Below are 24,733 nucleotides of genomic sequence, written 5' to 3' on the forward strand. Positions count from 1 at the left end.
TTCTGTTTTACACTATGTGAGATTCATCTCCTTGGGATTGGAAGAGGTAATACTTGGAAGATTTTCCCTCTCCAGGTTTTATGAAAATGCAATGAAGGTGCACAAACAAGCCCAAAGCTTCCTTTTTTTTTTTTTTTTTTTTTTGCTGACTATATAATAATAGTTAGCACCTTTCCACAAGCCCCTTACAAGGAAGGTAAGTATCATTCTCATTTTGCAGACAAGGAAACTGAGTCACAGAATGGGCAAATGGACTTGCTTGAGATCACACAGTAGGTCAATGCTGAATCTGGGAATGGAGCCCAGGTCTCCCACCTCCCCTTCCAGAAGCCATGTCACCTCATTGGGAGCATATTGAAGTGTGGCTCTTTTTAATAGCATCTCTTAGGTGGAAAGTAAATTCTCCTTTTGTTGCTATTTCTGTGCTTTGAGTAATGAGCAGTAACATTTTGTTGGTCATTTAAATGCCAGAATATAGAGCACTTAGACACACTTAGCAAGTTTAAAAGTTTCTGAGCAGACTGGCAGTCTGAAAAGCATTCAGCCGTACTCTTAGGGTTTGCTTTCATATTGGCCTTTCAGAAGGGCCCATTAGGATGCAAGCCTCTGAACAGTTATTTTGGGGAAAGTGTGTGTGTGTGAGAGAGAGGTGGGGGTTCTCCGCTTTTAAAAATGGCTGAAGGGTTTTTCCCCCCGGACTTCCCAGAAACACCTCTGCGCGGAGACCAAATGTGGAAAGTTTTAGCTTCAAAGAGAATTTTTCAGAATGTTCTGAGTATGTAAATGCCAAGGGCAGGAGAAAAAGGGGGATTATAGTGGAAATCCCAGGTCAGTTGTTACTATAAGTGGTCACTAGCAGGGGTAGACTCAAACAGACTGATGGAGTCTGTCTGCAGTGCAACCAAAGAAGAGGTTCTCTGACCTGCTGTTTTTGTGGTACTACCTTCTATGGCCCATTTTCCGAACTGATGGGCACCTGCAGCTCCCATTAGCTTTGCTCGGTGTTGTGGGTGCTCAGTACTTACGAAAATTAGGCCCCTAGGGACTGGAAGTCAGTTCTCCTGGGTTTTATTGCGATCTCTGCCACTGACTCACTGTATGACTGGGCAAATTATCAAAAGTGTGCACTCATTTTAGGCACCCAATTTGAGGTATCCTGGGCCTGATTTTTAAGATGCTCTGAGCTCCCACAGCTGCTCAAGTCAGGGCCCAGGGAGGCTGCACAGGAGCATGTGGGCAAATTTTACTCCCGCTTATGTTTCCTGCTCGCCCATACAGCCCTTAGTGCCGGTAAGCTCTTTGCGACGCTAAATAGAAGATACTATAGAAGTGCAAATGCTTATTTCTAATCAGACATTACGGTGGAATGCTGTCCTCTCTGCGCCATATGGTATTTACTGAATATTTCCAGCAACTAGTGCAAGAACGACAGGCATCAAGTTGCTAATCTCACAGAAACATTCTCAAAAAAATCAGTTTTTCGCACTGCAAGACCTGCGCTTCAGCTATAATCCATTATCTGCAGCCTGGTATTGAATGCCATGCAGAACATTTCCCCACTGCTTGATTTGTAACAGGTGGTATGTACAGAAATACTGGTTATAATTAGTCCTGTAACATTTATATTCATGGCACATGATGCTCACCTTACCTACTGCCAGTGCCCTGTTTGCTTAACTAATATGGAACTGCATGTTTCTTTTCTGTATCCAAGCTATTCAGTTGGAGAAGGAGAGAGAGAGAAAAGCTGAAAGAATAATTGGAGGATAATACTAAGTGCTTGGGTTAGCACATTTGTGCAGCGTTTCTCAGAACACTGACATTTGATGCAGGCCGAGTGAGAATTCTGAGTGGTGCTGAGGCAGTCCTATCTAGGTGTCCTCTTGTTCTGTGGGTATTTAGCTGCTTTCTGTTCCTCCTTGCATTCAAAATGTCAGCCGCCTCTGAAGACATTCAATAATTTTTAAAAAAGTAAAGGAAAATTGAACAGGACAGTCGGTATTGCACTCAACCCTCTCCTGAATTTAACCACGATTTATTTTTAGAACAAAAGCATCAAATATTCAGTAAGCAAAATACCGTATGTATTCAGCTGTCTTTTCCTCTGGAAGATTACTAAAGTCTAAATCTGAAAGCTAAATCCAAATCTTTATTGTTAATGTTTATTAGCAGCCCCCCTCCATATAATTTAAATGATGCAATGAGGAAGTGTGCTTTATATACATTTTCCCCTCCCTCATGTGATAATATTGTTCCAATATTTAGGCAGGGCTTTTTTATCCCAATGCATTTTAAGGATGATGGCCCTGGTCCTGCAATAAGCTCCCATGTAGGCACAGGACTCCACTCACATAGAGCTCATTGCAAGATTGGGGCCTACATCAAAAGATCATTTCATCCATCCCTGAAATGCAGCCATCTCTGGTTGCAGTGAAATGCAATAACATTACTCTACAGTTTTAGGACAGAAGCAAAATATGCCTTATCCAGTTGAACTTGCTGGAGGAATGTAGGCAGGCAGAATGTAATGACCCAAGTTGGCTCTTGCCCAGGGTTAATAACCTTCTTACAGTGGGAAATGTAGGTTCTTTGAGCGTGTGGTCAGTGTGGAGCCCCCTGGAGATGCACATATGCCTCAAGTGCAAGGCCAGGTATTTTTTTACTAGCAATGCCTAGCAGGGCAACATATGTGCCCTGAGGCTCTTCTGTTACCTGCACAATTTAAGGCTCTCACCCCCTACCTTCTCTTTTGGTAGTCAGGAAGTAAGGGACACAACTTTACCCCTTCGTGGGCTCAGAGCTAACACCCCTTCCTGGTGGACGCAGGGCTCTGTGGGTCTTTGCCCAGTGAAAAGAGCCTTACACAGGAATATCCTTAACCTCTATTTATTAAGAGTTATCAAAACAGAATACACACACTAAGCATACAATGCTCAGGACTCCCAAGTGCGCAGCCGACCTTCCTCCTACTGGCCAGGCAAGCTTCAGTTGCTGTACAGCATGGTCATGCAGAGTATTCTGGCAGCTTTGATCTTGAGCTGTGCGGGGTCCTGGAAGTGGGTTCTCTTTCATTTCTTCTTCAACCCCAATTTTTATAATGAAACTTGAGTCCTGTCTATTTGTATGTTAACCAGTCCTGTTTATTTAAGTATTATGAAACAATTCTTTAACAAGTCCTAACACATTGCAAAACAGTTCTTTAACCAGTCAGACCCCACACCACTTTAGTTGATTCAAATCTTGCAAAATTAGTTATGCAACAGACAGAAACAATTAAAGACTCAGACAGAGACCACAGAGATAAACAGTAGAGAGATAGGGACCATAAAAGCAAAACAATAGAGAAGTATAAATTTCACAATCACAACTGTTGATAAGTGGTTTCTTTCCAGACAGAGTGTTATCAAAGAAAGTTTTCTTTAAACATTTTAAGATCTGTTTCTTTTTCTGGTGATGGTGGGTGATTAGGACAGAAGTGCCTTCTTAACAGACCAATATTACATTGTTTTGGTGCAATTTAGATGAAACGTGAGGATGTCTCTCTCTGCAACTTATCTCATGGCTGCTGTTTTTACTGCAGAAAAAGGCTCCGACCTTACACTTCATGCTGCCCTATGAGAGCATAAAAGGCAGGGCAGCTGCAGCCCTCCCTCAATTCCCTCTTATTACCCATGGCAGCAAGACAAAACCGTGGGAATCTCCAACCACTAGTTCTTAGCTCAGGCTAATCTTCAAAATCTTCTGCAAATCATCAGAACCACTTCTGATTTCTTGCTTCAGTTGCCAGGAACTGATCACCAGGTGTCTGGACTAAACATCACTGGCCAGACTCTCTGTACAGAGCTTCTATAATGGTGGACTCAAAACCTGCGGGCTTCAAGCCCTTTCCATCCTGTCATGGACTAAGCCCTCGGAAGGATGAGCATAGTAACTGTCTCTTCTGTCTGAGGGAATCGCACATTCCAAGCAGATGCTTGGTCTATTTATCCTTCTCCACAAGGACTTACTGATCATGAGAAACAAGGCTGAAACATCCCCTTTTGGAACAGATGAAGGTCTCATGAAAAATACTGGTTGTTCGGCTTCTTTTTCTTTATACATTTGACAGCACTTTGTGTGTGGTCAGTTTCATTGATCCCCTTGCACAATCCGTTAGTATCCCCCGTTGTTCCTGTGAGTCTTTCACACAACAGGTGAGAATTAAAAATTTTTTAAAAATGGGAATGTGTGATTAATACAAAAACCACAAAAATTGGCTGGAGGACTTACGGGCAGGGATACCACTTTTCACTCATTTTTAAAATGAACTGGATTTTAAGTTGGTGGGGTTTTGGTAACCATGGGTGATCAGGACTGAAGAATCGGTGCCCCCTAACTCCATTACTGACCGAAAGGGAAGAATGTCACTTATTGAATCACCAACTTCACTTAATGCAGCACCATAGTGCAGGTGTTTGTTGGAGGTCCCCACCCAACAACTACCTCACCCAGTTCTGCTTAGATGGTTTGATCCAGCGGGATCATAGAATGAGTAGAATTGCTGCAAGCTAAACTTGTAGGGTGGAAAAATGTTACACTCTTCACAAGAGAAACTCCTGTTCTTTTTTCTCTTCCCAGCCCATCCAGTCTGTGTGTGTAACTATATCTCCCTATCTATTCTATATCTATATATGAGTTGATTTTATTCAGTTTATTTTAACAATAAAAACACATTCCTCTCTGATTCTTTAAGACTGTGTAAAGGCCCTTTTGCTGGATGCTTGTTAAACCTCCAAAGATGTTTAGGGACTTAGTTATATAGATTATTACTGTGTTAGAATTATTTATAAAACAGTACCGGATGGTCAGGACTTGAATACTCACTTCAAATAGATGGCAGTGTTGTGTAATTTATTCATGCCAACTTTTGCGGGGAGGTATTTGCAGTTTGTGTCCTGTTGAGGCTTCCACTATATCCTTTTATAGAGTCATAGATTCTAAGGCCAGAAGGGACCATTGTGATCATCGAGTATTTCTTCCTGTATAAACTGTAGTGCAGGCCATAGAATTTCCCAAAAATAATTCCTAGAGCAGATCTCTGAGAAAAGCGTCCAATCTTGATTTTAAAATTGTCAGTGCTGGAGAATCCACCATGAACACTGGTAAATTGTTCCAATAATTAATTACGCTTAGTGTTAAAAATGTATGCCTTATTTTCACTGTGAATTTGTCTAGCTTCGGCTTCCAACCATTGGTTTGTGTTACACATTTCTCTGCTAGATTCAATTATTATTGAAATATTAAATATTTGTTCCCCACGTAGGTCTCCTATGGACTGTAATCAGATCATCCCCTATCCCTCTCTTTGTTAAGCTAAATAGATTGATCTCCTTGAGTCTATCTTTATAAGGCAGGTTTTCTAAACCTGTAATCAGTCTCATGGCTCTTCTCTCCAATTTATCAACATCCTTTGAGTATCAGAATTGGAAACAGTATTCCAGCAATCACACCAGTGCCAAATATAGAGGTAAAATAATCTCTTTACTCCTATTAAACAGTTCCCTATTTATGCATCCCGGATCTCATTAGTTCTTTTTGGCCACTGCATCACACTGGGAGTGCCTATTCAGCTGATTATCCACCCCTAAACCCAAATCTTTTTCAGAGTCACTGCTTCCCAGGGTAGGGTCTACCATCCTGTAAGTGTGGCCTACACATTTTTTTCCCAGATGTACACCTCTACATTTAGCCATATTAAAACACGTATTGTTTAAAGCAATTTGCAATGCTTTCACTTAGATATCCTGTATGTGTACCACACTTATCCATATCTCTGTTACACAAAACAGGATTGTCCTCAGGACCTGAGTGCAAACTTCAGTGGTATCTACAGAGCTACCATAGAAACCTCCCAATCATCAAAAGCGTTTGTTACCCTTGAAACCTCCAGATAACCTATGTTGTATTGTCACAGTCAAACTTAGTGCTAAACCTTCCCTGAAAATTCCCAGGAATGTAGGGAATGTGGTGATAGATTTCCTCATACTGTAGCACCTTTCCATTTGGTATAAATTACTATCTGAGTGACTAGTATCGTAAAGGGGGGGCGTTAATTAGAGCAATAATGAACCACACTTGATGAAAAAATAATTTTCCTACTTTCAATGCCACATTACCCAGAGCACCAATTATTGAAATTATTGAAAAAAAATATTACAATACTTTCCTGTTCTAGTGAGTTTTACAGGTAGCTTAATACAGAAAAGTGGTGTGACTGTTTCTCTTAATTTCTTCCACAAAACTCATCTTATTGGAATTCAGTGTTCTTTCTCCATCTAATGCTGTATCATTGCACCTCTAGAGTGGCATCAAGAATTGTCCAACATTTGTCAGTGATAGAAAAATAGGATTCTCTACAGCTTTACTACAAAGATGAACTTAAATAAACACTCCCCACCTCTCCTCCCCCCCCCCCCGAAAATCAATTTTCTTTCACCCATCTTTCCCATAACAAACAGCAGACGTTATGTAAGCAGGAAGCACAGATATATTTTCAGTAATAGGATAATGACATTAGCGACTATGCATCCTGGGCAAGTCTCCATGAACTTGCTGCGTCTTATCATTCTAATGTTTCTCACAAGCATCTCACAATTGCTTAGATACCAAGGTGAACAGCATCTTTGCAATTCCTAAAATATAGAGGTTCGATACAGGAAGATTCTTGAGCGTATAGATTCCTTGTAGCATTCCCTGCTCTTGTTCAAACACATTCTGCTCAGCCAGTGTAAGGAGACACCTAATATTGCTCGGGCACAGCCTACCTTAGGTGCCATGTTGATGTTGACAGTTGAGTGGATCAAGATTTTTCATTTAAGATTTTTTGTTTTTAAACAAAAAATGGCTTTTCAGTCAAAACAGACATTTTCTATTTTGGAATATCTGTTTTTGAGAAAATTTTTAGCTAAAAAAAACAAACCAACAACAATAACAAAATATTCTAGTTTTTTGGCAACTGGACCAGACAGGTGACACTTTTCAGTTAAACCAAAAATTTGTGTCTGACTAGCTGAAAGTTTTCAGTTTTTTGGTTGCTGAAAACTAAACAATTTTCAGTGTGTGTTTTTATGATGAATACCTGAAAATTTTGTAGAAAAAATTAAACAACAATGAAAAATCTTTTATTTTCCTCAACGTTTTTTTTTGGAGGGGCGGAGAATGCCCTGACCAGCTCTAGTTCTCAGCCAAATAGTAGGTCACCACACAGTTTGGGGTGGGAGGAGTACATGAGGGGAGAAATCTCAGGCTCCTTCCCCCTTTCTCTAAACCATTTCACTAAGATTTTGAAACAGGAATACTCTGTGCCTGCCCCCTCATCCTCCCTGTCTCAAGGTAGGGATGGCCTTTTCTGGGAGTTAGACTTCACCGACCAGTGCCTAGTTAGTTGCTTCCCAGGTGATTGGTTTGAGGTGAGGGATCGGGTGATAGCTTCTTGGTCACCTGGTCCTTGGATAAAAGGCCAAGAAGCAAGTCTGATAGGAGAAAGGTCCTCTGTCTCTTCATATCTCTCTAAGGGGCAGTGAGAGGACTAGGTATATGCACATGATTATAGAAAGGGTCTACCACTTGACCCAGAGTTCAGAGGTCTTTCTACAATGCAGGAGTCTGTGAGACCTTTTTTGTCTTTTGTTGTTTCACAAACACCAGCAGTTGATCAATGTCTGAGTTATCACCCAGCAATGAGGGTTGCCTACTCTAATCTTAATTATCTAAGGCATTGAAGCTAATCCTCGTAGCAAACCTTTAACGAAAGGTGCTTTTTTAATTAATAATGAACATAATGATCCTTCTAGCTGCAAGTGCAAAATCAAATGGAATCAATACCCCACACTTAGCATGTCAGAAAAGGGCAAAACCTATTCTATCTGCAGGTTGAACTGTGCTGATCTGGTACTTAGAACAAAAGCCATTAATTGTCTTAAGTGACTCCATATAATGAAGTTTAGTAATTGGCTTTCATTTTAGTACAGCTTTAAAAGGCTAAACTTCATAAACCTATCTAAGGCCTCAGTCTAAGGTATTGTATAGGTAATAGGCACATGAGATTTAACAAACACCACGTAGCCTATCTACATTATTCCAAAACTTGTTGCAGTACTTAGTGCCATTTCATCTAATTAGCCCACTGTGCAATGAAATAAACTGAGATAGTATTCCAGCTATAGCATAAGTGGGATTGCTTTGTGAGGGAGCAGGGAGTATTTAGCAAGTTGCAAATGTATCTGGCTCATGATGTGTGCTGTAGCTTTCCCTCCAGAGAGTTGGGTTTTCTCTTGCTGTACATGCGCTTTCTCTTACAAGAGAAAGGAGCATGATGCATGTCTAAAAGGAAATAGAGAATACAGATAAATTATAATATTCAGAAACCACACTACCAGCACAGTGCATCAAGGCTTCTCATTTTCGAGCACTGTGATATCAGAACTTACCCTACCTTTCTCGGACAGATGTGTACATGATTATAGAAGGGGACCACAACTTGACCCAACAGTTAAGATGTCTTTCTGCAATACATGTTCTGGTCATGCATGCAAGCAGTTTCAGTCTGAGGAGTCTTGTAGTGCTGCAGAGTGAAGAAAGGAAATCCCCAGTCACAACCACACTGGAACACTTCTCCATGCAGTATTGCATTAAAGTACAACTAAGACGACAGAGAAGTCCTGGATATCTTAAAATGGTATAGATCTGAATAAGTGTTGATAGGGTCTTATATGAGTTTGCAAACAAAAAAATTAATTATAAAGGAGTTAAGGTTGAAAGTGTGTTGCAGTAGAGTCCAGCTAACAAGCAGAAACAATATTATACTTTACACAAATTCTCCACTTTAAAACCATCCCAACCATTAGACTGTCTGGAGAGGAACAGCTAATGGAATCATTTTGGCATGGCCATATCACCCTTCATTGCTCATTCTCAGTCCATCCAGCTTACACCATCTGCTCATTACTGTTATTGTTGTTTGTGTTACTAGCAGTCCCACCTGATATCAGAGCACTGTGCTAGACACATACAAGAAAGAGTAAGAGATAGCCCATGCCCTAAGGAGCTTACTATTGAAAGAGACAAAACAGATAAAGGGAGGGGGAAGATACAAAGGCACAGAAAGATGAAGTGACTTGCCCAAGGTCACACAGTAGGTCGGTGGCAGAGCTGGGAATGAAACCCAGGTTCAAAGTGCCGCCCAGCAGCTGTTATCTCCATCTAGGGTGATCAGATGTCCAGATTTTATAGGGACAGTCCCGATATTCAGGGCTTCGTCTTATATAGGTGCCTATTACCCCCCACTCTCTGCCTTGATTTTTCACCCTTACTAGCTGGTCAGTCTATCCCCATCTGCTCATTAATCCCCAGAAAATGACTTCTCTTGAGTTTGTTCTTGAAGATGAGAAAACCTCAAAATATGAGACGTCTGGATTTTTTAATGGGGGTGCAGTTTCAGTTGGTTTGTACAGGGTTCATTGCTGCCAGTGCATTAGCCAGTCTGAATGCTCAGACTGGCCCAGCCTTCCATTCAGTTTACAATTAGCAGTAGCTGTGCAATGAACTCAAGTCACCATTGTATTGTGAAGACCAGTGGTAATGTCCCTGCTTTTTTGCAGCATGGTGCCCATGCTACTCCAGATCTGCATCACAATAGCTGCTTTCATGCAGTATGAACTGATCTCTCTTTCCATATCTGTATACTCAAAATCCATAAACCATGGAACTCAAGATTCCTTTAAATACCCATTACCGTAAATAAAGGATTGAAAAATATTAAACTATTTTTAAAATGTTTTAAAAATACATGGAAGTATAGAAACCGTAACATGTTTGTTATTGCCAAGAGCCACATACTCTACTTGAGTTTTGATATCCTGGGTTGGCCTTATGCATATTTGACACCAGAGAATAATTTGCTCGCTTCTTCACCTCCACCAAAATATTGAAATGGAAGAAATATCAGTGGAGCAGTGAAAGGTGTCTGCTTCAAACCAGGATGTTTTCTTATTCAATTAGTCAGTATTAGTACAGGTCCAGAGTGCTTTGATGATGTAAAACTCTGTGTAGGTTGCCAGATATTATTCATGTGAAGCTAGAGACAGCTTTTATGCCACATTTTGCCTCATCGTTTTCTCAGCAGGGCCCTGATCCACAACCACTGAAGTCCACAGGAGTCTTTTCCAGTAACTCCCGTGGCCCTTGAAACAGGCCTCAGATATCTGAATCTGACTCTGATTCAGGCCTTTTGCTCTAGCATGATGGTAGGTGGCTGAACTAAGTAAGTGGGCATCTGGATTTTCCTGTGCACTGCACAGAGGTGCTAATTATTTCTGGTAGAGCAAACATGTAATCATTCCCTCATTCTCAAGGCACTGATGTTTTCAAGTTTTGATTATTAATTTACACCAAGAGACCTTAGAGAAGGAAGCTACTTAGAATTTGCAAGAACTCAGTTACATTTGAAATGCACACTATCTCTGTTCAACTTTTAGGTGTTTTTTTCTTCTTCTTTGGTAATTTCTTTAGAATATTTGCAGAAGTAAAAACTCTTAATAGCTTCCCAGGAAAAAGCCCTATTATGGGACTAGGGTTTTTCTTGGTGCACCCCCTAATGGCTGGTTAACCTCAAATCTTCCTCCTTTATTTATATTTGAGGGGAAGAGGGGCCATGATACTCATATGTACCCGCCAATCTGACCTGAGTACACTTGTCCCAAATGAGTTATGGCCCTTCTAAAGATTGTTAGGGGGAGGACAATTTGAAGGGGTAGACAGTAAATGGCTCACTTTAAACTCAAGAACTCGTGGCTTTCCTCACTCTGAGGCAGGAACTCTGAACATTGGTTTGTCTGAGTGGGGTCCTTGAACTTTCACCTACTCATGCCTTCATTCACCATTGTTCCACTCCCACCCTGTCTGTGAGCCCTATGGGTTATAACTTACTTTTGAGATTGCAGTTATGGAGGGACCAACAAGCTGCGTTAAGATTGAGATGAGGTTTAGACATACATCAGAGATTCAAACTCTGATATGTATGCAAAATACAATGTATCCTGAACAAACATTGCAGTTTGCTCTTTCAGGACAAAATAAATTTTCAGTGAATTTATGAGTAAAGCTGTTAATTAGCCTGAGTTAAAATTAATTTTAAAATGGGTCATTTAAGGTATCTAGCAGTCTGTGTTAGACCCTTTTCCCCCAAATGATTTTGAATAATAGAATAACTACAGCCTGCAATATATTATCTCCACAAACACACTAAAAATATTTCAGCCATCTACAAAAGCCTTTGGAAGCAATTGGGATTTAACAATAATTAAAGGGAATAGGCTCTTGAGGAAAATCAGGCAGTTGGCGCTGAATATAGAAAAGCTAAATCCCAGCTTCCATTAATGTTCAGGCAAAACTCCTGTTGACTTCAAGGGGAGCACAGTCTGACCACATGTTTTCTCCTGTATTTAGTCTGATGGATATGGAAACATAGGTTTCACAGTGGAAAACAATTTGCTTTAATAATGAAACATACAGGGGGATTAATACCTTGTGGCAGAATAATTGTCATGGGTTAGTAGTTGTATTACTCTTTCAATTGAAGAAAAAAGCAAAGTGACTGAACATACGTAGGCCAGATAATCAGCTGATGTAAATCAGCGTAGCTCCAATAAATCGGTGGAACTATGCCAGTTTGCATCAGCTGAGAATGTGGCCCACATATTCTGAAGAACCTGCAGGCTTGTAGCCCTTTTTGTAGCAGCAATAGTATTAGGGTATGTCTGCACTGTCAGAGTTACAGCTCCGGCAGTTACAGCGCCGCTCAGAGAACGCTGAAGGGAAACCGCTGTTGCGTGTTCACACCTTCAGCTGCCTTCGCAATAGCGTGTTCACACTTGCAGTGGTATTCGGAGCGGTGAACTCGGGGCAGCTATCCCACAGAGCATCTCTTCCTCTTCTGCCGCTAAGAGTTGTGGGAAGGCGGAGGGGATGGTGGGACATCCTGGGCCCTGTCCCAATGCCCAGTGATGCATTGCTTTGCATCCCAGCAACCCCTGTGCTTCCGTCAGCATTTGGCGCCATCTTTCAGTGGTTTGTGTACTGCGTGCTATGCCTCTGGTCTGCAGGAATGGATCCCGCACTGTTGACCAATATGCTGCTTGCTCTCACTAACACGTTACAAGTGGCAGTGGAGTTATTTCTTAAACTACAAAGGCAAGAGGAGTTCGACATTGATCTTGCCATGCATAGTAGCTACGACACGAGATTGCTTGTGTCATTCACAGAGGTGCTGACCACAGTGGAACGCCGCTTTTGGGCTCGGGAAACAAGCACTGAGTGGTGGGATCACATTGTGATGCCCATCTGGGATGACGAGCAGTGGCTGCAGAACTTTCGGATGAGGAAAGTCACATTCATAGGACTGTGTGATGAGCTCGGCTCAGTCTTGCGGCGCAAGGACACGAAAATGAGAGCTGCCCTGTCATTGGAGAAGCACGTGGTGATTGCACTGTGGAAGCTGGCTACTCCAGACTGCTGCTGATCGGTCGCTAACCAGTTTGGAGTGGGAGAGTTGACCATTGGATTCGTGTTGACGGAAGTGTGCAGGGCCATTAATCGCATTCTGCTCCGAAAGACCACGACTCTGGGCAACATGCGTGACATTGTAGATGGCTTTGCACAAATGGGCTTCCCTAACTAAGGAGGGGCAATAGATGGCACGGATATTTCAATTCTGGCACCAGACCGCTAAGCCACCAAGTATATTTATTGGAAGGGGTATTTCTCAATGGTTCTCCAGGCGCTTGTGGATCACCGTGGGCGCTTCATGGACATTAACGCAGGCTGGTCCGGAAAGGTGCATGCCGCATGCATCTTTTGGAACACTGGCCTGTTCAGGAAGCTGCAAGCAGGGACTTTCTTCCCGGACCAGAAGATCACCGTCGGGGAAGTTGAAATACCATTGTGATCCTGGAAGACCCTGCCTACCCGTTAATACCGTGGCTTATGAAGCCATACATGGAGCATCTTAATAGCAGCAAGGAGCAGTTCAACAACAGGCTGAGCAAGTGCAGAATGACTGTTGAGAGTGCTTTTAGCTGTTTAAAGGCCCGCTGGCTCTGCCTCTATGGGAGGCTGGACCTGGCCAATGACAATATTCCTATGCTTATAGCTGTGTGCTGTACGCTCCATAATATTTGTGAAGGGAAGGATGAAAGCTTCACTCAGGGCTGGACCACTGAGGCTCAGCACCTGGGGACTGAATTTGAACAGCCAGAGACCAGGGCTATTAGAGGGGCACAGCACGGGGCCATAATGATCAGGGATGCCTTGAGGCAGCAATTTGAAGCTGAAAGCCACTAATATTTGTTGCTCGGGAGTGCAGTGCTTGTAATGCTAGGAGGTGATTGTGATTGGTGCAGACGATGCACTATGAAGGTTGAAAAAAAATTGCCTGTTACTTTGCAGGGCTCTCTTTGCTTTCAGTTAATAGACTAAAGATTGCTTTCAAACCAAAACAATTATTTTATTAAAAAACAACAACTGGAGGGGAGAGACAAACAAAAAAACACATCAAAACTGTGGGGGATGTGGGAAGGGAGGGTTCCAGGAGGAGGTGGGGTCCCAGGACGGTTAAAGATTTGTGTATGTCCAGGTATCATATGTAACCTGCTCCATTGGAGTACAGTGCAGCTGGTACTGTACTTCAGAAGGGCTAAACTGCAGAGGGACGGGTGTTGAGAGCACTGGGTACTGGGAGTCTGCAGGGCTGGACTGTGACGAGGGAGGAGTGAAATGCAGCGGGTACAGATTGGAGCCAGGAGGTTGATAAGAGTGTGTTGGCGGTGTCTAGGGGGCACATGGGAAAGAGTTTTGTGACAGCAGTTGCAGGGGAGGGCAGGCGCAGAGCTGCTTGGTTTGCAGTGCTCATAGCACCTGGAACGTGTCTGCTTGGCGCTCCATAACTTTTAAGAGCCGCTCCATGGTTTCATTCTGGTGCACTGTGTTTTCCTTTCAGTCCGTCTTCTTACTGTCCTCCCACTCCTTCAATTCTTGTTTTTTGGCCATGGAGTACATCATGACATCATGCAGAAAGTCCTCTTTAGTTCTTCGTGGCTGCTTTCTAATTCTGCGCAGTCATTCAGCCAGTGATAACAAAGGCTGGGCTCCCAAGGTCATATCTGTGCAGCCAAAATGCAATGTTTTACAGAAGCAGTATTGTTTGCAACACACAGACCACTGATTCAGTGATTTAAAACACAGCCACTATTCACATACCTGTCACTAACTGGCTGAACCCAGGCAAGCCACAAGACTCCCAAAATGGTGAGTAACCGCAGGGGAAGGGGAAATCAGTGTTCTAGGACCGTACTGTACACTGGGCACATGGCTCTTGGGGAGAGCCAGAACGGTGCGAGAGGGGCCTTATAATCATTACTGTCCCCACATTTTCCACAGGCTGTTCATTATGGAAGATACCTCGCTGCTGAGGGTGAGCAGGGAATCAAGGGATGGTCTTCTCGAAGACTGCAGCTCTTTCCCTGGTCCTTATGCTGCTTGCCTGTGTGCAGCAATGGTCCTTCCCACCCTCCCCCCCCAGTGATGGCAGAGTGGCACAGAAAAGTTACCCTTAATGGGGAAAGAAACAAAACAGCTCTGCCAAAGATCCTGCGGCAGCGGATTGCCCAGTATCTCCATGTGAGTTTCCTGTGAAGAGAGGGAGTCAATCAACACCCTGTTCCATCACTCAGACTAGGCACGTGGTGGTAAGCGCATCATACAGACAGAAGCCTACTTTCTGCAACCCTCCTGCTCCCAACAACTCACTTCGGAGATTCCCAAAATCAAAGCTACTTACCAGGGGCCTCCTCTCCTGTTTGCACTTCGCCAAGCTCCGACAGCTGTGACTGGCTAACCTCCTCCGGGGTATAGAAGAACTCCTGGCTGCCTGCATCTCTGACCTCCGAGTCATGCTCTGCCCCGGGTCTCCCTCTCCCTCCACATCCTCTTCCAAGATTTCCTCCTACTGGATCGGTTCACTCTCAACTGGCACCCAAGTATCCACAGTGGCCTTCTGTCCATAGGTATCATAATTCCTATGGCTGGAGCGCAGCTGAGACTGCACAGCCTCCTCTCCCCAAATGCTGATGAGGTCCAGCAGCTCGGCATTGTGTCGCTTCTCTCTGTCCCCCTGTGCAGGGACTTGGGGCTACTTGCTCTGTATAAATGTGGATCCAATATCCCTTCTCTGAGACGCGCTGAGACCACTGCACGCGTCACCGAGCAAACAGGAAGGGGACTTTCAAAATTCCCAAGGAATTTAAGGGGTGGGGCTGACAGTTGCTCACCTGAGGGCAGGGCAGTAGAGTTCATACCGATGACCAGAGAGGCGAGAACTGGCATTGTGGGACACCTCCCGGAGGCCAATCGCAGCGCTGTAATCGCCACGGTGTCTACACGGGCACCGCAGCGCTGTACCCCGGCACAGAAACCTCTACGCCTCTTGTCGGGGTGGGTTTTTTACAGCGCTGCAACTGTGCAGTTTCTGTGCACTAAGTAGCTTGGCAGCGTGTACCCCTCGGGAGTTACAGCACTCAAAGCGGCTTTACTGCTCACAAACTTGCCGGTGTAGACAAGGCCTAAGAGGAGGGAGCTGTTTTAGCAAGAAGCAGTTAAAGTTAACACAGTGGAATCCAGCAGTATGAGAGAGAGAACACGCAAAGAAGGAGAAACCAGGAGCATTGGCACAAAGATTGTATCACTAAAAATCCCCTCCACCGTAGAACGATTTCTGCTCACTTCTGATTATTAAAATATGAATCAGTATAGACTGTTTGTGACGAAGACAATGGCGAACTTTCCAAATGCCCTTTGGAGGAATTGGGAATATTCAGAAGGTGAAATTCTATACTCACTTGCACGAAGTTTGAGCAACTCTGCAGGACTTAGGATAGATGTCCCGTCTCTCTGTCCCCCTGTGCAGGGACTTGGGGCTATTTGCTCTGTATAAATATGGATCCAATATCCCTTCTCCCAGCTTCTGACAAGCACCATGCCAACAACAGTCCCCTTGACAGAGGGCCTGTTTGGAGTCTGTGTCAAGGAGCCTATAACTGTCTTGGGGTTCATTAAAAAACACACCAATGAATGAGAAAGGAATGAAACTTTAATAAAACAAACTGGACAGCATCTTTGGTGAATTGCTGCACACAGCTTTGGGGTGTTCCCAGCCCTCTCCTCCAGAGCACATCTCCAAATTCCTATGTTCATAATACTGTCCCTTATGAGGGAGCATCTCTAAATCATAATTTTCTACAAACATCCATACAGAGCCCACTTCCCAAAGCACCACAGGTATGGTGCTTCCCCTGAGCAGGAGTTGCTCCTCTGCCCTACTCCATGGAGAGGCAATCCAGAGCTTAAGTGGACAGAGGAGTTTGCACAGTCCTCTACGTGGACAAATTTTCCTTGATATAGCGTTCACTCAGTGTGGTTGATAATGATAAGACCTGAGTGACTGTGCTTAACTCATCTGCTCTCAAGACAGAAAATTCTCTGTTTGCAACAGTGCCCTCTCACAACTCAACAGAAAATGCTGCTTTAAGTGATACGGACAGAATCAATATTCCGCCCAGACTCCAAATGGGCCCTATGTCAATGTCCCAGTTTCTAAAGCTCGAAGGCACCATGGCTTTAGTATTTTGGTAAATCACTCAATCTCTGTCATTAAAACATTGGGAAATCAAAACCCACTTGGGTAATGTTCCTGATTTAATGACAAACTCTAATGGTCCATGCCCCGTTAGGTTACTCCTGTGCCCGGGAACTGAAGGGGAAGCACCTCAATAAAGTCTGCTGCAGTTCAACCACTGAAGTCATCATTGGCATTGTAGCAAAGTAATGACCGGCACACATGTACAGCAATATCCCAGCAGATGTTTTTTTGCAGGAATATATTCGCCTAAGAAGGGCAGTAGATTTAGTTGGCAGACTATAATTTTATCAGTGACACCATCAGGGTTCCATTTCGATTATGTCTCAAGCTTACATTTGCATGCCAGAATGAGGAATATTTTCTTCAAAAGGAAGGGTGGGTGGTTTGAACAGAGCAAAGCTTATTACAGTCTTTCCATTTCTCTTCCTTCTCAGCATAGCCTTGGGCTGGATTTAGCAGGCACTAATGTTTCATAGTTAGTTTGTATTTGAAAAGAAATCAGGTGTGATGGAAATCCTGACTATTGCATCTGTTCCTCAACTGGTGTAAATAAGGATAGCTCCATTTAAGACAGTGAAATCAGTGAAAGTAGGTGAATTTACTCCAGCTAAGTTTTGGCTCATTATTGTTTCCAGTTTGTTTGAAGGGTAAAACTAACACAGAACTAAAAAGGATGGGATCTGGTTCTTGACTTCACTCTCCCAGTTTGATGCTAGTGTAAATTCAGTAGAATGAAAAATCACACATACACGCTCTTTAACAATTTCTAGTTTCTTCAGGAAAAATATGAGAAAAGATGCATGCAGAAACAACACAAAGCTTCTGCCTGGCAGAGTTTCAAGTTCTATGTGATTCTTTTCTGGTAGACAATTCTATTTCTTACTGAATATTGAAAATTAACCATGAGCCAGTGAGGATTAATATCATACCTTCATTATCTCTCCTCCATATTTCACTTTGTTTGTTTAGCTTCAGTAAGGGACATTCTTAAAGATACAGAAAAGAACTGAGTGAACCCACCGCCATTCCCCATGCCTTCAATCAGGGTTTTAAATGGCTGTTTTATAGTTAGGTACAAGTCTGTTAGGTCTGTTCAGAAAACAAAACAATAAAGTGTACAGTGGTGGGCATGGCCTGGGCAATACCTCTGACCCCCCATCAAGTTTGACCCTGTGTACGTCATGGGCTGGATCACTTCGGGTGGAGCAGAGAGGTGCAGTGTCCTCCAGTGAGGAGCACAACACCCTGGGATTGGAAGGATTTGTATGTAAAATCTGAAAGAAATTAATAGGGATCAAACCAACAGGATTCCATACAAGCTATTCCAGAGCCCTGTATAATAATTGAATAGGGAATAATTTCATTGCTAGAGCTTTGGGTTGGTTTGTTGGTAACCATCCTATCCAATTCTAAAGCAGAGCTATAATTCTATATTAAATTCCGTAGGATGGTCAAAAAAAAAATAACCCACTATAGAAAATTGATTATATTATCTCAAATTCTATAGGAATTCTCCGTAAGAGACTGAGTGGGAGCAGCTGGTGATTCTACTGTTGAAGGGCTTCATAGAAGGCCAGTTAGCCTGTCAGAGCTGAATTAATTCTTCCATGGCTACACTGGCCATGATTCCTCCCCAACCAGCATGCCTGGTTTTGGGGGCTGGGCCCCTGGGGATTCCATAATGAACTAGACTGGTAAAGCTACTGGATTTTTTCCCCTAATCAGTCCGGCTGCCATCACTGTCATATCTGAGCACCTCACAATCTTTAATATATTTGTCCCTCCCAGAACGCCTGTGAGGGAGGGAAGTGTTGTCACCCCCATTTTACAGATGAGGTGCTGAGGGACGGAGAGACTAAGGGCCAGATTTTTAAAGATGTTTAAATGCCTAAATATGCAGATAGGTGCTTAATAGAATTTTCAGAAAATGGGAGTTAGCCACCTACATGCTTTTGAAAGTCCCATTTGGCACCTACCTGCATCTTTAGGTGCCTAACTACCTTGAAAAGTCTGTCCCATGTGGCTTATCCAAGGTCACAAGTCTGAAGCGGAGCAGGGAGTTGAACCCAGGTTCAGACTGATTCATGATTCCCCAGGATAGGTTGGGCCAATGAAAGATACTGTACTGTCTGCCTTAACAACTCTGTTGGCATTTAGCTTTTCCAGAGCTTTAAAATGCAGTGGTGGCATTGTGCAGTGGGGAGTGGAAAAGGCCAAGTGAGTGTGTAAGTGATTTGTAACTCCTTGTGATGGATTCTGTTGTGAAAATGAACTCCTGTATGTAGAACATTGGGCTGCATCTCATCATGTGTGGGCAAACTAACAGAGACGTGCTTTATATGATTTTATTTTTAAGGTGAGCAAGTCATTTATTCAAAGTGGGGGTGGAGTTAGTGGGGAAGCCAAAAGGGAGAACCTGTGCTGCTGTTGTACTGATGATTTTCTCTCTTTCTCTTTCAGTGAGTATGTTTTTGAACACATTAACCCCCAAGTTCTATGTTGCCTTGACAGGCACTTCTTCATTAATTTCAGGTCTTATTTTGGTAAGTACTAGATACATTATTTTTATTTAACAAAGTTCTTGTTATCCACAGTGTGATGGATGCTGTCATGATTCATAGGGGCAACATTTGGATCGGTCTTTTGTTCCTCTTTTATGTTTGTGCAGTCCAAGAAATTCTTAGTATTTTTTTTCCAAAACAAATGCTTCAGTGTCATTTCTTTTTAAGGAAAGAATAACTGCCAACGGCCCAGCACTTATGAGCAACCCTATAATAATTCAAAAATGAGTTTTAATGTCAAGGGTTGCCATAAACAAATATAATAAAAATAAAAGCCTCCCTTAGAGGGGTGAGAGAGATTCAGAGGTTCTTGGTGTGTTCTTTTTAGACTGTTAAACCTGGTGATGCCTGTGGTAGAAGTATCTCAGTAGAAAAAGTGGGGGAATTTATACTGGTAATGAACCCAATTTCATTGTCATGTTTCCAAGTGATAATTATTAAAACACAGAGAAACATATTTCTAAGTATATCTATATTAGGGTTGTCAAGCGATTAAAAAAATTAATCACAATTAATCGCACTGTTAAACAATAATATCATACCAGTTATTTAAATATTTTTGGATATTTTCTACATTTTCAAATATATTGATTTCAGTTACAACACAGAATACAAAATGTACACTGCTCACTTTATATTTATTTTTATTACAAATATTTGCATGGTTAAAAACAAAAGAAATAGTATTTTTCAAAAAGAAAAGGAGTACTTGTAGCATCTTAGAGACTAACCAATTTATTTGAGCATAAGCTTTCATGAGCTACAGCTCACTTCATCGGATGCATAAAAGTGGAAGAAAAGGAGTACTTGTGGAACCTTAGAGACTATCCAATTTATTTGAGCATAAGCTTTCGTGAGCTACAGCTCACTTCGTCGGATGCATAAAGGTGGTTATGCATCCGATGAAGTGAGCTGTAGCTCATGAAAGCTCATGCTCAAATAAATTGGTTAGTCTCTAAGGTGCCACAAGTACTCCTTTTTCTTTTTGCGAATACAGACTAACACGGCTGCTACTCTGAAATCAGTATTTTTCAATCCACCTAATACAAGTACTGTAGTGCAATCTCTATCATGAAAATTGAACTGACAAATGTAGAATTATGTTCAAAAAATAACTGCATTCAAAAATAAAACAATGTAAAATATTAGCGCCTGCAAGTCCACTCAGTCCTACTTCTTGTTCAGCCAATCGCTTAGACAAACAAGTATTTTTTTACATTTACAGGAGATAATGCTGCATGCTTCTGGTTCACAATGTCACCCCAAAGTGAGAACAGGCATTCTCATGGCACTGTTGTAGCTGGCATCGCAAGATATTTATATGCCAGATGCGCTAAAGATTCATATGTCCCTTCATTCTTCAACCAAAATTCCAAGGGACACGCATTTGTGCTGATGATATGTTCTGCTCAATAACAATCCAAAGCAGCTTTCTTTTTTGGTGGTTTGGGTTCTGTATTTCTGCAACAGAGTGTTGCTCTTTTCAGACTTCTGAGAGCATGGCCCACATCTCATGCCTCTCAGATTTTGGAAGGCACTTCAGATTCTTAAACGTTGGGTCGAGTGCTGTAGCTATCTTTAGAAATCTCACATTGGTACCTTCTTTGTGTTTTGTCAAATCCGCAGTGAAAGTGTTCTTAAAATGAACATGTGCTGAGTCATCATCCGAGACTGCTATAACATGAAATATATGGCAGAATGCGGGTAAAACAGAGCAGGGGATGTACAGTTCTCCCCCAAGGAGTTCAGTCACAACTTTAATTAATGCATTTTTTTTAATGAGTGTCACCAACATGGAAGCATGTCCTCTGGAATAGTGGCTGAAGCATGAAAGGGCATACAAATGTTTAGCATATCTGGCATGTAAATACCTTGCAATACCGGCAAATGCCTCTTCTCACTTTCTGGTGACACTGGAGAACAAGAAGAGGGCAGCATTATCTCCTGTAAATGTAAACAAACTTGTTTGTCTTAGCGATTGGCTGAACAAGAAGTAGGACTGAGTGGACTTGTAGGCTCTGAAGTTTTACATTGTTTTGTTTTTGAGTGCAGTTATGTAACAAAAAAATTTCTACATTTGTAAGTTGCACTTTCACGACCGAGATTGCACTACAGTACTTGTATGAGGTGAATTGAAAAATACTATTTCTTTGTTTATAATTTTTACAGTGCAAATATTTATAATAAAAATACTATGCACTTTGATTTCAGTTACAACACAGAATACAATATGAAAATATAGAAAAACATCCATAATTTTTAATACATTTCAATTGGTATTCTATTGTTTAACAGTGCGATTAAAACTGCTATTAATTGCGATTAATTTTTTTGAGTTAATCAAAAATATGTGAATTAACGGCAATTAATTGACAGCCCTAATATATATTGGATATCTTGATAATGTCCTTTTAAAATATACAGGCTCTTTTAAACCTCTCAGACCCTGGTCCTGCAAACATATATGCTGGGGTCAACCTTAACACCAGCATAAGACTACGTTTCCAAACCAGTGCATCTGTTCACAAGAACTCAATCTTATTGGTCACATTCATGGAAAGAAAATGCGAAGAAGTGTTGAATCCTCAGGGTGTACAGTATCATAGTTATTATTATGCTGGTTTTCAACCTTGATACTGGGAGCTAGTTTGCTACTTAAACAAGCAAGGTTTGTCTTATACTTTTATTGCTGCTCAGTCATTGTCCAGTCCTTTGTTTAAAAATATATCACACATTTATTAACTTGCTGATTACCACAGTTATGATCTCTCCATTTGTAGAGTGCTTACAGGAATGCTCTGCATTACAGCAATAACCTGAAACAGACATTATGACCCCATGCCCCTCCTCACCCCATGTTGCTTGGTGATGCAGTAAAATAACAGTGCAAAAATACTGTTATCTGAGCTGATATAATGCCATATAATCATAAGTCAGTTTGGATTCAAAGCTGAATTTTACAGTTTGAGTCCATCTATAGAAGAAATGTGATTCTAGATGTGTACCCAGCACTTCCATCATCTCATCCTTATTCTTCCCCAGACTGTCACAGCCTGGTACATGGGGAACCAGCAGATCTCACGTAAAACATCAGGTGTGCTGCAGCTGTTCAGAAAGCTGCCTTGCTTCAGTGTTTACAAGCCACTGAAGACAATTACTTAATGACTGCACCTTGGGCATTCTTCAAAACTGCTTGAGCTGAGTCCCAAAGCAGAGCACAGCTCCTCAGAGAAATCACTTCGGAATTTGAATGGAGAGGTTCAGGGGTCACATTCAGATCAGGTGTTAGCTAGTGCAGCTCCTTTGAAGAGAATACATTCAAGGGAAGGTGCAGTGCATTAAATTCAATACACTTGGAGGGTATATTATTAACCGCCACTAACCAGCAGGGCTAGGAAGGACGGGAGAAATATAGTGGCTCCACTGGCATAGCTCTATGCTTGGTGATGGGGAGAGGGGAGTGAAGGCAGTCAGAAGAAGTAGCAGGAGGGAGAGGCTGTCCCTTTGGAAAACTCTGATGGAACTTAATAGGAAGGAAACCAACAGAGTTCTATAGAAATTGCTTCTCAATCAATGCAATTTAGTAGAGTGGGATCTTATATGTAGGTTTGCCTAGCCATCCTGTAGAATTCTAGAGCAAGACTGTATTCAATTCTATAGGATGATTGAAAAACTATAGAAGGGTTCTCATTTTTTTGTTACATTTTCTGTGACTTTTCTAAAATGGGTGACTCAAAGGAGACTTGCAAGAAGGAAGTGGGTCTCTACCTGGGGGATATCTGTCTGACTTGTGTGAAATGTTGGGGAGTGATGAATGGGAGGCAACAAGAAGCATTCAGGTCCATGATTTGGGGATTTAAAAATGTAGCATTAGAAAGAACCAGAGGGATGGAGGTCTCTAAGTCAGGTAGTGCTGGAGCATAGGCAGCAATGAAAGGTGGTGGGTGGGAAGCCTATTTATCCATGACTCACCAAGAGATATTGTAACTAGTTACAGCAGAATCAGAGTTTCTGGCATGGGGGCAGAGCATTCCCATTGGCATTCCCACCCATGGAAACTGTGCAAGAGGAGATCAGACTGGGTGAGCTAAATGTTATATCTACTTTGAGAAAGACTCACTCCAATAACGAGATCTCTCTATATGTCCAGCCCACAATGAGCAAGTTGGAGGAAATAGAGAAGAGGGAGGAGGAGAGGTGTAAGAAAGATGGAGAGCAGAGGTCTACCCTTAATACTGCCTTTAATTGTCTGGTGATTAGGTACCACAGCTGTGCATGCATGAGAGACACCCGAGATAAGTATATTAATTAAACAGGTAAAAGCCAGGGTGTCAACATTATAGACAAGTTCTGACTGGGATGAGCGGGACATGTGGCCAATGAACTGGGTGGTGGGAAGGGAATTCAGCAGAGGAAAGCTATGGTAAAAGTGATCTGTGGTCAATCACGACAGCTCTGGGAAGTTGTTGTGAGTACTAGGAGATCACTGGTCCATTTAGCCTGGTAACTTCACCTTTGCTCACTAATCTACCATTTCTGACAATAGGCCCAGCAATATGGTAAACTATCTAACCTATCACCAAGCATAATATAGAATATTGTGCAGTAGGTGCAATTCCAGAACACTTAATATTAAAAATGAAAATCTTCAAATGCCGATTAAATGAAAATCTTTTCTAAAACAAATATTCTCTTTTATCTAAATTACTGGGATTTTTGTCTCACTAGCTGTGCTTATATTCTTTGGAATTTTCCACCATATGGTCTGCTTTGGCAAATTTCGTCCCACTGTGAATTGGCTGTAATTACTAAACAGAAGGAGAAATCACAGCTATTGCAGAATTTTAGAAGAAGAGTGGCAAGTGATGGTATAGAAGACACTTCACTCATCTTGTGTTTGTGTCATTTCCAATGTATAGCAATGACTCCTGGTGGTGATCAGCTTTGGAGAATAGAGTGTTATATGCTAATCTCAGGTTGCTCATCTTTAACGTGGTACTTTCCCCTGTCAGTTTGCCTCTCTTTTCCTCTTACTCCTCGGGTGGAATTCTGGCCCCCCTGAAGTCAAAGTGTGTTTTGGCAGTGACTTCAGTGGAGCCGGGATTTCACCACTTCTTTCCAATCTGCATAGCTCAGGAAAGTACAGAAGACTGCTTTATTTCTGTTACAACCAACCTCGCCAACTAATGGCAAGGTTGCTTGTAACAGAAGTAAAGGAGTCTACCTTACATAATTTAAAATGAACAACTCGGGTGTTCCATCCCTGCTTCTCTCCCTTACAAGTCATTCACGGGATAAAATCAAGGCCTAAATAAAGCCCCTAACTGCATCACACATACAGGCACGTCAGGGAACTTGGTTTCAACCCAGTTCTTGGTTTCAACTTGGTTCTAATTTGTATTGTAGCAGACGTCACTTAAGAAAGAGAAAATTTCTGAAAAGA

The 24,733-nt window shown here is 42.1% G+C and overlaps 1 protein-coding gene across 6 annotated transcripts in view; it reads left to right on the plus strand.

Moving 5' to 3' along the window:
• The window catches only part of ST7 (suppression of tumorigenicity 7), a 233,057-nt gene that overhangs the window by 107,022 nt on the left and 101,302 nt on the right, over positions 1-24,733 (plus strand). For 5 of the 6 annotated variants that reach the window (XM_073328161.2, XM_073328156.2, XM_073328160.1 and 2 more), the window contains one exon: positions 19,190-19,272. In XM_073328161.2, the coding sequence (XP_073184262.1) occupies positions 19,190-19,272 (83 nt within the window). Of the gene's footprint in view, positions 1-15,239; positions 15,912-19,189; positions 19,273-24,733 lie in introns of those variants that run through there. The other variant, XM_073328157.2, reaches the window with a different exon arrangement.

This window comes from Lepidochelys kempii, chromosome 1 (assembly GCF_965140285.1).
Source record: "Lepidochelys kempii isolate rLepKem1 chromosome 1, rLepKem1.hap1, whole genome shotgun sequence".
NCBI classification, from domain to species: Eukaryota; Metazoa; Chordata; order Testudines; family Cheloniidae; genus Lepidochelys; species Lepidochelys kempii.